Source organism: Chiloscyllium punctatum, chromosome 3 (assembly GCF_047496795.1).
Source record: "Chiloscyllium punctatum isolate Juve2018m chromosome 3, sChiPun1.3, whole genome shotgun sequence".
Classification (NCBI taxonomy): Eukaryota; Metazoa; Chordata; class Chondrichthyes; order Orectolobiformes; family Hemiscylliidae; genus Chiloscyllium; species Chiloscyllium punctatum.
In genome coordinates this window covers 120,086,330-120,100,472 of record NC_092741.1, presented here as the reverse complement: position 1 = coordinate 120,100,472, position 14,143 = coordinate 120,086,330, and the positions used below count along the sequence as shown (strand labels likewise).

The 14,143-nt window shown below is 41.1% G+C and overlaps 1 protein-coding gene across 1 annotated transcript in view; it reads left to right on the top strand.

Annotated features, from left to right (window-relative positions):
- nid1a (nidogen 1a) overlaps positions 1 to 14,143 on the top strand; it is a 100,904-nt gene that overhangs the window by 13,727 nt on the left and 73,034 nt on the right. Inside the window, exons 5-6 of the mRNA XM_072559552.1 lie at positions 2,022 to 2,171; positions 5,887 to 6,138. Coding sequence (XP_072415653.1) covers positions 2,022 to 2,171; positions 5,887 to 6,138 — 402 coding nt within the window. The remainder of the gene's footprint in view (positions 1 to 2,021; positions 2,172 to 5,886; positions 6,139 to 14,143) is intronic.

Here is a 14,143-nt window from a genome sequence, read left to right as displayed (position 1 = left end):
GTGGTTGGCTGAGTGCCCCTTTAAGTATATGGTTTTAATTTTGAATCGGAACCTTTTCCATCCTGTATCAGTATAACTGCTGATACCTTGACTTTAACATTCATATCCACATGTTCGAATCTCTCCATGGCTTCTCGAATCTATCGCTAAGCTCTATCATTCCTCCAAAGTTTCTGTGCTCCTCTGTTCTGGTCTTATGCATCCCAATTTTCTTCACTCAGCAAATGGCAACCATATCTTCAGCTGCCTAGACTTTAAGATCTGAAATTTCATCACCTTTCAACTGTTCTCTGTTGTTTTGAAATATTTCTTAGAATCAACCCCTTTAATTAATATTTTGATTACCTGTTCCCATGTATCTCCTTATGTATCTAAACTTCAAATTCTGACCAGTTATGATGCTGTGAAAGGCTTTGGGAAGTTCTAATACAGTAGATATGAAAATAATTTTCCTGTGACAGTCCTGTACTCTGCACTCCTCTGGAAATCGTAGCCCAGGTAATACTTTGGCAAAAACTTCATAACATGTTTCCTATTTGGTAAAACAGTTGGTGTTGCTTTTCCATGATGTGGAATGTGCCAGTGATATAGGTCTGTGTGGCCCTCTGGACCTGCTTGTCATGGGAATCCACTTGGCATGATATTTGCTGTAACAAACAGCTCCACACGTGTCTCTTCCCCCTGAAGTACACCTAGAATTTGGAGCAGGAGAAGACCATTTGGCCCTTTTGATGCTGCTCTGCTCTATGCAGTTTGTGGACTCACCTCTACTTTCCTGCATCCCCTCCCCACCCCACATCATAATTCCTGACTCATAATTCCCAACTCAACCTGATAATCAAAAATCAATCAGATTTAACCTTGAATAAATCCAATTACTGGGACTCCACTGCTTTCTGGGAAGAGAATTCCACAAACATAACTGTTCTCTGAGATAAAATTTATTTTATCTTCCCTGTCTTAAATTAGGCATTTCTCATTTATAAATTCTACCAAGACACACAACATTTATTTCTCCTTCCCCCACACCCTGCCTCCCTGCTGACATTCACTTTGTCAGGTCCCTTTACGATTGTTTTAAGTTTCAATAAGACCACCTCTCATTCTTCTAAATTCCAATTGGTGTAGCCCTAGCTTGCTCAACCTTTCATCATAACCTTGCTGTTTCATCACAGAACTCGGTTGAATGAACTCCGTCTGAATGCAATTGTATCTTTTCTTAAGGAGAACAACGCTGTGCTTAGCACTCTAGCTGTAGTCTAACTAAGGTCCTTTACAGCTGCAGGAACCCTTCACTACTTTGATACTCAATTTCCCTTGCAATAAACATCAATTTGCCTTCCTAATTGTCTGGTATACCCTGTGTGAAAACTTGATACATGATTCAGGTCCTTCTGTACCATTTGAGTTCTACAGTCTCACTCGATTTAAATAGTATACTGTTTTTCTATACTTTCCTGCTAAAGTGAACAAGTCCATGTGTACTCACAATATGTTCCATGTGACAAATTTGTTCTGCCTCACTTAACCTGTCTAAATTCCTTTTATCGAGTCTTCATGTCCTCTTAACACTTTCTGCCTATCTTTGTGCTATTAGCAATTTTAGCTATCACAGATTTGGTCCCATCATCCAAGTAATTGATATAGATTGTAATAGAGTAATAGAGTTTTACATCATGAAAAGAGGGCCTTTGGTCTATTATACCCTCACCGATCATCAAGTATCTATCTATTCTAATCCCATTTTCCAGCACTTAGCCTGTAGTCTTATAAGCCATACCATTTCAAGTGTTCATTGGTATAGTACTCTTGATATTAGGCCTTTATTAGATGCATCTACTTCTACTGTATCTGTCTTTTTCTTAACAGTTGAAAATGTAAATAAATGAGAGACCCATTTTATCTGCCCATCCCTACCTAACCTCTGTTAGTGCCACCCAAATGTAACCTAATTTAGTTAAGGTTGAAAATTTTTTTTTCTCTGTAAGTTTGTTCATGGTATTTTTTTTCCTCTTTCTCAGTTTTCTCATACAATACAGAAAGACAGCTCACCTGTGCCAACAGCCGTCATGTGTGTTCGATTCATGGCCAGTGCAGAGACTATGTGGCAGGTTTCTGCTGTCACTGTAATCCTGGTTATTATGGAAATGGCAAGCAGTGTGTTGCGGAAGGTAAGTCTGGTCTGCTTCCCATTCTTCGTTCCAAGATCAAAAAGCTTAGTTTAGTGAAAGAGAAAAAAATGTAGAAATGGAATGCAGTATTTGAATGCGTAATCTTTAGAAAGAGCAGTCTTTTGGGTCCTTTTTAGAGTGGTAGCTTCGCAAATGGGCACCTGGCAGAACACAAACACAGTCACAAGAATAAAGAGTGATGGAAATGTTCTTTATCGAGTAAGTTCATTTATTGACTGATCTTTAATTTAGAAAAGCTGCAAATCTGATTATTTCCCCCATTAAAAGCCCATCATGCCTGTTTCATGTTGCCCTGCACTGTTTGCACATCACATAAGGATTAGGGACTATGACAGTGTGAATGGGAGGGAGTTTGACCCATTGAGATTATTCTATGGGTGACCCGCAACACTTATCTGAGTGAGTCTTTTTTGTATAAGTCAAAAACAGTGAGCATCACAGTTCATGTAACCATAATGGAGCATTCAAAAAGAGTTGGTCACTCATTCCCTTAAAATCTATTTTGAGTTAATCGCAGCTGATCCATGGAAGGTTCACCGGATCCAAAATGTTAACTTTGATTTCTCTTTACAGATGCTGCCAGACCTGCTCAGCTTTTCCGTTTTAGTTTGTTTAGATTAGATTACCTACAGTGTGGAAACAGGCCCTTCGGCTTAACAAGTCCACACCGACCCTCCAAAGAGCAACCCAACCAGATACATTCCCCTAACTAATGCACCTAACACTACAGGCCAATTCACCTAACCTGCACATCTTTGGACTGTGGGAGGAAACTGGAGCACCCGGAGGAAACCTGCACAGACACAGGGAGAATGTGCAAACTCCACACAGACAATCGAACCTGGGACCTTGGTGCTGTGAGGCAGCAGTGCTAACCACTGAGCCACTGTGCCGCATGTACCTAATCTGTACCAAAGCTGCATTTATCCAATTATTCTCTTACCTCAAATACTACCTATTGATGCCATTACCTAATCAATAATAGTGAGTCATCAATCTTGAAGCTCTAATTGATCTCAGCATCCACAGCCTCTTGAATCGTAGAATTGTTTCAGCACCAATGTAGGATGATTGCTCTGTCATTTCTGAAACATCTCCCTCTAGGAACAACTTGTGTCACTTCCCTGCCCCTTTCTCCATAGCCTTGAAATATTTTTCTCTTCAGATGTTTATCTCATTTCATTTTGTAAGCTATGATTGCATTTGTCCCTATGATACTATCAGGCAGTGCAATCCATATCCTAACCACTCCTGCACAAATTTGACTTTTCTGTTATTACTTTTTCTTTTGGTACGTGATCCTTGTGTGGAATTTCTACCAGTGGGAAAAATTTCTTCCTATCTACTTTTGTCTACGTGAACTTCAAGATCTTTGTCAAGTCTCCTCTTGACTTCCCGTTCATAAAGGAAGACAGCCCTAGTTTCTCCAATCTATTCGTGTAACTGATATCCCTTGTCCCTGGAGCTATTCTTGTAAATCATTGCTACATCCTCTCTTCAAAAAAAATTCGCAACCTCCCTAAAGTGCATTACTGGATTTGGACACAATATTTCAGTTAAGGCAGAACCAATGCTTTATACATGTTTATCACAACATGGGCAGTGTGGTTGCTCAGTGGTTAGCACTGCAGCCTCACAGCACCAGGTGGGTTTGATTCCCACCTCAGGCGATTGTCTGTGTAGAGTTTGCACATTCTCCCTGAGTCTGTGTGGGTTTCCTCTGGGTGCTCCAGTATCCTCCCACAATCCCAAGATGTGCAGGTCGGGTGAATTGGCTATGCTCAATTGTCCATAATGGTACGTGCATTAATCAGAGGGAGATACAAGTTAGGGAAATGGGTCTGGGTGGGTTACTCTTTGGAGGGTTGGCGTGGAGTTGTTGGGCTGAAGGGCTATTTCCACACTGTAGGGAATTTAATCTAATCTAATGATAACTTTCTTGCTTTTGTAATTCAGTGCTCGACTGACGAACAGACTCTCTGGACTTCTGTATGCCTTTATTTTCAAACCACTCTCTCATCTTCCTCTACTTCAATCAACAATTTGAGCACGTCTACTGATCGATGTCTCCTTTCCTACATTACTCCTTTAGAATTCTACCTGTTTATTTTATATTGCTGTCCTTGTTCTTCTAGCCAAAATATATCACTTTAAATTCTGCTGCAATAAATTTTATTGCCACTTGTCTGTGCATTCCATCAGCCATCTATATCCTGTTGATATCTATTACCGTCCTTTTCAGTTTGCCATCTTCATATCTCTGCTGCCACTCTGCCTTTTACAAGCTGCAGTTCTATTACGTGGCAAGTTATCAAGCACCTTTTGGAAGCCTAGGTACACCATATAAACCACCTTTCTCTAATCAGCCTGCTGTTATTTCATCACAAAACACAGGTTAAACATGACTTGCCTGTGACCATCCACGTTGTTTTTCCTTTATTAATCTGATTTATTCAAATGACTGCTAATTTTGTCCCGGGTTATCATTTATAAATGGCGTTTCACCACGAATGCTACACTGGCTGGGTTGTAGTTGCTGGGTTTATCCTACCACCAGTTATTGTTCAATGCAGTAATATTTGCAGTTCTCTCTAATTTTGTGACATCACTCCCATATCTAAGGAGAATTGGAGGATTATGGTCAGTATATACACAATTTACTCTTGCTTTCCTTAGTATCCTCAGATGGATGCCATCAGTCTTAGTGACTTCATACCTTCAGGTATAGCCAGCCTTTCTAATATTTCTATAACAATTTTTAGCTTATTCAGTATCTAAACTACTGCTTCACTCACTTTGACTTTGCCAGTATCATTTTTATTTGTTAAAGAACGATGCAAAGTATTTATTTCGTACCTCAGTCTCTATTTTTAGATTTTATTTTTGATCCATCATTGACCTTCCCCTCCACTTGTACCCGTTACTATCCTTATGGCTGTAGAAGATTTCTTCGACACTCTTGTACTGTTAGTGGACAGTCTGTTCTCATACCTATGACAAGAAAATAAATATCATGTTTGCATCTTTATTCTTATTCATTTCACACTGACCTGAAAATCACTGGATAGCAATAGACGTAGAAAGCGCTAGCTGATCAATTATTCTGTTAAACAGATTAAATCCTGAAATAAAAATACACAGTATTAGAAAAAAAACTCAGCAAATCTGACAGCATCTGCAGAGAGGGAAGCAGAGTAATATTTTGAGTCCAATACAATCCTACTTCGGAGCTGCTGAGTTCATTCATTTAGTGACAAGATCCCAAATCATGAGGTGGGCCATTTTGAGGTTGGGATGAGGAAGGATTTCTTAATTCAGAAAGTGGTGAATCCTAGGAATTCTCTATGCCAGAGGTTTATGATACTTGAACATGTTCAAGACACAAATTGGTAGATTCTGAAGACTGTAATTATGGGGAGATAATCCATCTCAATACCACTTTACTGCATTATTAACTATGATCTAATTGAATAGGGGTAGCAGGCTGAATGGCCTACTCCTGTTTCTATGAGTTCCGAAAAAGTTATATTGGACTCAAAATATCAACTGTTTTTCTCTGCACAGGCGGTGCTAACTCTGCTGAGTTTCTCCAACATTTTGTTCTTTCACTGAGGCTTCAAACGTCTGCAATAACTTGCTTTTAAATTCCATCCAGAAGTGAGTTTAAAAATCTTCTGACATCTTTTTTAAACAGGATCTCCCCAGCGTGTCAATGGAAAGGTAAATGCAAAGATTTTTGTAGGAACCAATCCAGTACCTATTCAGTTTGAAAACATCGACCTGCATTCATATGTGGTGGTAAACGATGGGCGATCATATACAGCTATAAGCCGAATCCCTACAACCCTAGGCTGGTCTCTTCTGCCACTGTCATCTGTTGGAAGTATCATTGGTTGGATGTTTGCTCTGGAGCAACCTGGCTATGAAAATGGATTCAGTATTGTTGGTAAGTAGTCTCCACTCCAAAATACTGGGTTATGTACATACGAGATGGATTGCGACTGACTTTGATTGTTACTGACTTTGATTGTTACACCATTGGCAGCCATGCCTTCAGCTACTTCAGTTTGAAGCTCTGTTAAAGTCCCTTCTCAAAACACCTCTACTGCTTCAATGGCAAAAGTATGTTTGAAATTTTCCTTGCCTTGTTGAGTGGAAAGCAGTGAGGAAAAGAAAGCATTGTAAGAGGTGGTCATGAGGTGATCAAATTCACCTTTGTAGGTGGTCGACATGATGCAGTCACCCAGTTTAATACCTTGAAATTTGTATAGGAAACGATGGGAAGATAAAGGACTACAAAGGGTCTGGTGAAGACAAGAGTCTCTAAAGCAGAAATGAAACAACTGGTTAACATTTGACTAAGTTGATAGGTGGAGAGGGGAGAGAACTTTGATTAAATGCTGCAGAGCAAGCTGGGGTAATGTGTTTTCTGGGAACGATAAATTTGGAAGGTTTGGGTATTGACACGAAATATGAAGAATCAGGGAGATTGATCCAAATGTCAGTAATGGTGAGGTTTTTATCAATGACAATTTGAGAGAATAGTTTAAAAACCTTTTTGTAAAATTTAATAGAGACACATTTTGCTACAATCACTAATCATTGTTTTCTGGAGCCTGTGTTACAGTATTTCCCAGAAATATGACCAAATTCTGTTGTCGACAACAAACCACTGAATCTTTCTGTTTACAATGGTGTAACCAGGAGTACTGAAACAGTGCCAGATCTGTCATCCCACTAGAGAAAAGCAGCTCCTTGAGTAAGAGAAAAGTTGAACAGACAGATGGAAATGTTAATCTTTCAGTGACAGTCTGCAAATACATCTTTTACCATAAATTATTAGCTCCATTAAACTTGTGGAATGGAAGTGAAGGGCTGAAGAAAATCTAACTGCTGTAATGTTCTCTTTTCTCGAGCTAACCTTTCTCAGCATTTGTTTCCATGGACAAAGTTTTGTGTTGTCCATGATATGATCCCAGACCAGACTATCAAATATAAATTATGATCTGGTCAGAGACCAGTAATTTGTTTTCTTAAAGTTGACAATTGAACTTGAAACCTCCTGCTGCTCCATCATGGACTGTCTTAACTGCTCATGTTCTGCCTGATCATTCTCCTTCCCTGGGACGACATTCCCCGCGATTCTGGAAATTGCGCTCCAGGCACCACCTCAGCTTTTCACGGGCAGCTATGTTCACCAATCTGTTTTGAGTGTTCATACTGTTCATGTTTTGAGTGAAAATGTCCTTCTGCTTTCACTGCTGAGTGGCCTAGCTCAAATTTTAATATTAGGCCCATTGTTCTGAACTCCCTGCCAGCGAAAGTATGTCTACTTCAGTCATCTTAAACATCAGATGTCTCCTCCAGTTCCATCTGTGTGCTGTGAGCTAAACCTAATTCCTGTATTTCACATCTCTTACATAGAACTACATATAATTTACAGCACAGTAACTGGTCATTTTGGGTGGTGAGTTCTGCATTCTATTCACTCTGAGTTAAGATAGTCACTAATAAATCTAACAATCAGAAGAAACTATCTTGTATTTATGATCCTGAGTTTTGGGAGGCTCTTTGGCTGGAATTTGAACTTTATCATCTTCTTCAGTGTCAAAAAGATTAGTTGGGGTAACTGCTCCTTTTCAAGAATATCAACACTGTTTAGGTCATCAAGCCACATGAACAATTTGGCTTGGAGGAGCTATGAAGATAATTGCAGCAATCCATTTCAGGGTTTTGCAGATTGTTCTAACTTTTTGCATGTTTATAGAACTGTCATCTTTTTCATTGTAAGTTACCTAGAAAATTCTGTTGATAAACACTTTGAGAATAATTTGAGAACTAGGCCTAATGTTCGAGGAGAAAGTGAGGACTGCAGATGCTGGAGATCAGAGCTTAAAAATGTGTTGCTGGAAAAGCGCAGCAGGGTCAGGCAGCATCAAAAGGAGCAGGAGAATCGATGTTTCGGGCATAAGCCCTTCTTCAGGAATCTTCTAGGAACATGGATTTGAATCTCCCCATGCTAGATGGTATAATTTGAATTCAGTAAAATCTGCAATTTTAAATAAAACTAGTCTCATGGTAACCATGTAACCACTATCAATTGTCACTAAAAATAAATTGTCATCTTTCAGAGAAGGAAATCTGTCATCCTTGCCTGGTCTGGCTTACATGTGACTCCACAGCAATTTGAAATGGCTGAACAAACCTCTCAGCTCAAGGACAAATAGGAATGGGCAATAAATGATGTCCTTGCCAGTGGCACCCACGTCCCATATAGCAATAAAAAAGGCACTGTGTTTTCATGTTACATACACTGAGTTTGAACAAACTCTGTCTGAACACAGGAAATGCCCTTTTGTTACAATAGGGGCTCCAATATACAAAGTTTGGCCTTGTGATTAAATTTAAGAAATCCTTGTGGAAATCCTGTTGCCAGGGCCAAAGTGGAACATTTGCAAAATTGCAGATCATTGTATGTTCTACAATCATTTGGGAACTTATAACATCTGTCTTCATCCATATGGTTACCATATTAATTGAATCCAAACCTCTTGAGGGAACTTGCGGAATAGTGATATTCTGTCACTGCAAGACTGTATTGCACGTGTTGTGTTTCTGTGTCCATCTCCTGTTCTAATCATCAGTTCCCACTGCCTTGCCTGTAATATTTAGTACTGGTGTTCAAATTGCTTCAGTACTTCATCTCCCCCTTAAATAACAGAGGCCAGTATCCCGTCACCAAGTTTATTTACATATGAACAGTTTTGACTATAGTACTACCTCATATAGAGTCAGGCACCAGAGCCTTGGGTATGGGAAGATCAGACTTGGTGTGAAGTCTTCTACTGCTATCTGCTGCTGTGCTGCTGCTATCCTTGCAGTTGCATATCGGATGGACCTATAATCAAGCAAGAACTTGGTGTTTACCGAGGCAAAGTTTGGACCACTCTTTCTGCCAGGCCATTGGATGATGGTTGGTATGGAGCTACCCTTCTATGACAAATTCCATTCGACTTGTTAAGAAATAACCAGATTCCCTGTTAGTAAACAACAACCCGTTATCTGTAACCAACACCTGCAGGACTCTGTGTGTTGAAAAATGTTTTGCTGGAAAAGTGCAGCAGGTCAGGCAGCATCCAAGGAGCAGGAGAATCGACGTTTCGGTCATAAGCCGTTCTACATTGATTCTCCTGCTCCTTGGATGCTGCCTGACCTGCTGCGCTTTTCTAGTAACACATTTTTCAGCTCTGATCTCCAGCATCTGCAGTCCTCACTTTCTCCTAGTGGACTCCGTGTGTTGCAAAAGATATACGCAATTTTTCTATCACTGTCCCAGTATTTGACAAATGGACCCTATGCACATACGACCAGGAGTTGGCCATCTCCAATGACCAAGAACATTGATACCATGAAAGGTCCTGCATAATTGACATGTAATGGAGTCCAAGGTTTACCCAGCCATTGCTGTAGATCTGGGGGAGCTGCTGGTAGTAATTTTTGTCCTTGTTGATACACTGTGCCCTGCCCCACTAACACAGCTATTTCTGCATCCAATCCTGTGGCACCAGACAGAACATCTTGTCAACATCTTCATTTTGTAGACCCCTGGATGACCCTTGTGGAGTTCAGCCAGAGTTCAGGAGTTTGCTCAGGACAATCACTCTGACTCATCGTAACCATATCCAATCCTCAACTGTGAGCTGGTCTGTCCAGGTCCAAAAAGATTTTAATTCTAGTTTGCCAGTCCTATGGATTCCCCCCATTTAATATCAGGCCTTTCAGTTTGGATAGGACTGAATCTTTTTGTGTGCAAAATCTGATGATGTTAGCTATGACTGGGGGGGGAGGAGGAAGTGTGTCCAGAAAATGTATCATCATTACAGGCTCTTACATGGTGGCTACCGCCAATGCTATATCTATTAACGGGAGACAGCTCAATGCATCTGCATCCACTACTCTGCCTCCCAGACAGAGTTCCAACTTGTAATTATTGGCACTTAGTATTAGAGCCCAACACTGAATGCAGCCCAAATCTATGGGCAGCACTGCCTAGTCGTCTTTAGGCACACTGAGTAGGGGTTTGTGATTAACATGAATTTTTGTTCATAATGGTATTGATAGAACTTCCTGACTCCAAATATGACCAGCAATCCTCCTTTTTCTCTCTGGGCATATTTACGCACTACATTAGCCAAAGTCTTAGATGCATAAACTATTGGGCATTCCTCTCCATTAGGCCACCTATGAGCTAATACCACCCTGATGCCACATGGGGAGGCATTACATGTCGATACCAGATCCTTCCTGGAATCACAGTGTGCCAACACCTTAGAGGATGATAGCCGTTTCCTTTCCTTTATTGAAAACTAGGGTTTGTCTATGTGACCATTTTCAAGGCTGACCCTTTATTTAAGGAGTTGATGCCAGGTTATATATGAACTTTCCATCATATTTACCAGACCAAAACATATCCTAAGCTCCTGGACAGACATTTGATCACCCTCACATTATTGTCCAGTGGGTGTAACCTGCACTTATCAACTCTGTAACCCAAGTAGGTCACTTGTGGGCCCTGGAACACACATCTTTCCCTATTTAGGCATATACCTCTCTTAGAAATATGGTTTGGGACAACATCCAAGTTCTCGAATTGTTACTTTATTAGTTTTCAGAACATCACTAGGTAAATGGCAATCTGAGGTAGACCTTTCAAAATGTCCCCCATCATCCGCTGAAAAATTGAACAGGCTGATGATACCCCACATAGACAAGGAGGAGGCTGGAAGAACACAGCAAGTCAGGCAGCGTCAGGAGGTGGAGAAGTCAACGTTTCAGGTGTAACCTCGCTTCAGGACTGAAAGAAGGGTTACATGTGAAATGCTAACTTCTCCTTCTCCTGATGCTGCTTGGCTTGTTGTCTTCTTCCAGCCTCCTGCTTGTCTACCTTGGATTCCAGCATCTGCAGTTTTTTTGTCTCTAAGACGATACCCCAAATGGCAGTCTCATATATCGGTACAAGCCCTTACAGTTATTAATTATATCATACTTTTGGGAATCTTGGTCTAAGTGGAAATGCACATAATCAGTTTATGACCAGCTTCATGAAGGACAGCACCCTCCCCCGTCCCCCATCAGCTTTGTGTATAAATCCTCCATCTGAGGGATTGGATATTTATCCAGCTGTAAAAAAATGGTTTACTGTTTGTTTAAAATTCCCATCTATCGGGCTTCAAAATTGGTACGCCTGGTGCTGCCTGTTACCCAAATTAGACTGGTTTGATGAACCTTCATTTTCCAGCCTTCTGATTTCTCCTTCTACTTTTACCCGTAAGGCAAATGGCACTGAGTGGGCCTTGTGGAATCATGCAATTGTGACCTGGTCAACGTGCAAAGTTGCCTTGGCTCCTCTGATCATCCCTCACCCTTCCTGTATACTTCCAGGTATTTAGTTAGGACTTCATTCAGGCAGCCATTTTCTAATTGAAAAACTTTGAACCAATCTAGGTGAATCTGTTGCAAACAATTTCACCCCATCATACTTAGGCCTGAGCCTTTTATTACAATCACTGCTAACTGACCCAGTTGCTTCGCTGAAGTTTTACCCATAATCTGTAATGTTTCCCCGGTGTAAGAGCTCAGCCTAGCTTTGGGTCTTGTGCAAAGTTAAGGGTTGGTATTCAGAGCGAACTTTAGTTAAAAAACTGGTTCTGTGATCACTGATATGGCCCCACCAGTATCGACCTCCATTAGAACCGGATGCCTGTTTAACTAGACATTTATCTTGATTGCTTCTGATTTGGATGTTGCTAAGCAATTTAAACTGTTCCATACTAGATGCAGGGGGATTTTACAGGGTATGAACTCTCCAGGATACACTCCTGAATAAAGAACATCCTCAGTTATCCGAACATCAATTATCTGAATTTTGGATTATTTGAACATAATCTCAAGATCCTGTAAACACGTTACGTCAAAGAGGTGTTACCGACACTGACTCGACGATCGCGTCTTTTGTTTACAATTATTAAAAGTGAATTCGGATTACAGAAACGCTGCCGAGAACAGTCCTGGATTCTTGCTCTCTCTTTCTAAACGAAGACAGACAGAATGACACTATGGGCAAATTCAGAGCGCTGCATAGTGTGTTTCTCAATTGTGATTTCTAACCCTAGCTCAGTGGGGGTGGGGGAAGCTGTGTTAAAACTGTTTTCAGAGCATACGCACACACACACACACAGCAGCTTTGCAGCAATCCCCTAACTTTGCAACTGACAGATGTGAAAATTGTCAATTTTCTCTGAGGAAATAGGAAAATGGGTTTGACACAAATCTCCATCTGATTCACACCACCCCAATACCTGCCTCTGAGCAGCAAACAAATGGAAAATAAAAGATCAAAGACTGGAAATCCCTTACTTGGTTTGTACTTTTCACATTCTCGACAGCACGTTTGAAGTCTCCAAATCTGAAAGGAGGTGAGTTTTCAAACATGCTTTGTTTTAAAGATAACATAGTGGCTGTGTCTAACCAGGAGGTTGCAGTCCATTACTTCATTTTGTTCCGGAGTCTCATTGGGGAGAAGAGATAAGAGGCATTTGGCCAATTTAGTCCATCCGCTGGCTGGAAACGCGGAGAGTTGAAAGCATACTACATGGGGGGGAGGGGGTGGTGTTTACTGACCCACTGCACTGCTGCCTGGTCTCCTGAATGGGGAGCAGACTCAAAGTGCTCACTCTGTCAATCCCGTTGAAGTGAAGCAGATGATGAAGGAGCGATGCTCCGAAAGCTGGTGCTTCCAAATAAACCTGGTGTTGTGTGATTTTTAACTTTATACACCCCAGTCCAACACTGGCTCCTCCAAATCCTGAGACAGAGGGAGCGAGGCAGGCAGAGAGGGGGAAAAAGGAAACTTCAGAAAACTGTGTCAGAGGAGAGGCATTGGACTAGTTATCCAAACAATCAATTATCCGAACGAAATACTGCCCGCCCATCTCATTCATATAAGCGAGGTTGTTCTGTACTGGTCTGTCTTACAATCTTACTAAATTTAGGTCGAGCAGGACAGTTTGCTATCTTGAGTCCATATACCAGCAACAGCTATATGACTTGCCAGCCAGAATCCTAAGAAAATGTTAACCCTTTCAGCAAAGCTTGACTTTGTTTTAGAGGGTTTGCTGTGGCAGACCCAGAGTCACTCTGATCAGAATATTTCCTGAGTGAGGCTATGCAATTTTCTGCACTCAAATGGTGTTCCCAAGCTCAGTCAGAGTGGTGAGGGTGTCCACTTCCATCAAGATGAGAGTGATGCTGGAAAGGCACAGCACCACTCTAATCTTGGTGGAAGTGGACGCCCTCACCCTCATTCCTGATGAAGGGCTCCTGCCGGAAACGTTGATTTTCCTGCTCCTCGGATGCTGCCTGACCTGCTGTGCTTTTCCAGCACCACTCTAATCTTGACTCTGATCTTCAGTGTCTGCAGTCCTCAGTTTCCCCTGTCCACTTCTTATCAGAATACCTTGCAACTCGTGCTCCACTTACTGCATTTTCCAATGACAAAACTAGTTGTAATCCTGTTTGAAGTCAAGTTGAGCTTCAGCTAGCAGGTGTTACATCATTCATAGTTACATCATTCATTTTGCATACCAGATGGTCTCTAAGCAACTCGTTCAGGGTTAAACTCTATTCACAGGCTTCTGCCAGTCGTTTTAACCTAGTCAAAAACTCTGATATGGATATCCCACATTCTCGAATTGCCAAGTAAAAGTGATAGCATCTCAGAATTAAAGGAGGTTTGGGATCGTAATGTTCCTTAACTATGTCAGTCAAGTCTTGAAAGATTTTAGTATCTGGTACCTCAGGGAAAGTTAGACTCTTAATAGCAGAAAAAGCTGCAGCTCCACAAATCAATCTGGGGAATTACTTGTTTCTCGTCTGCCACAATGTCGGTTGCC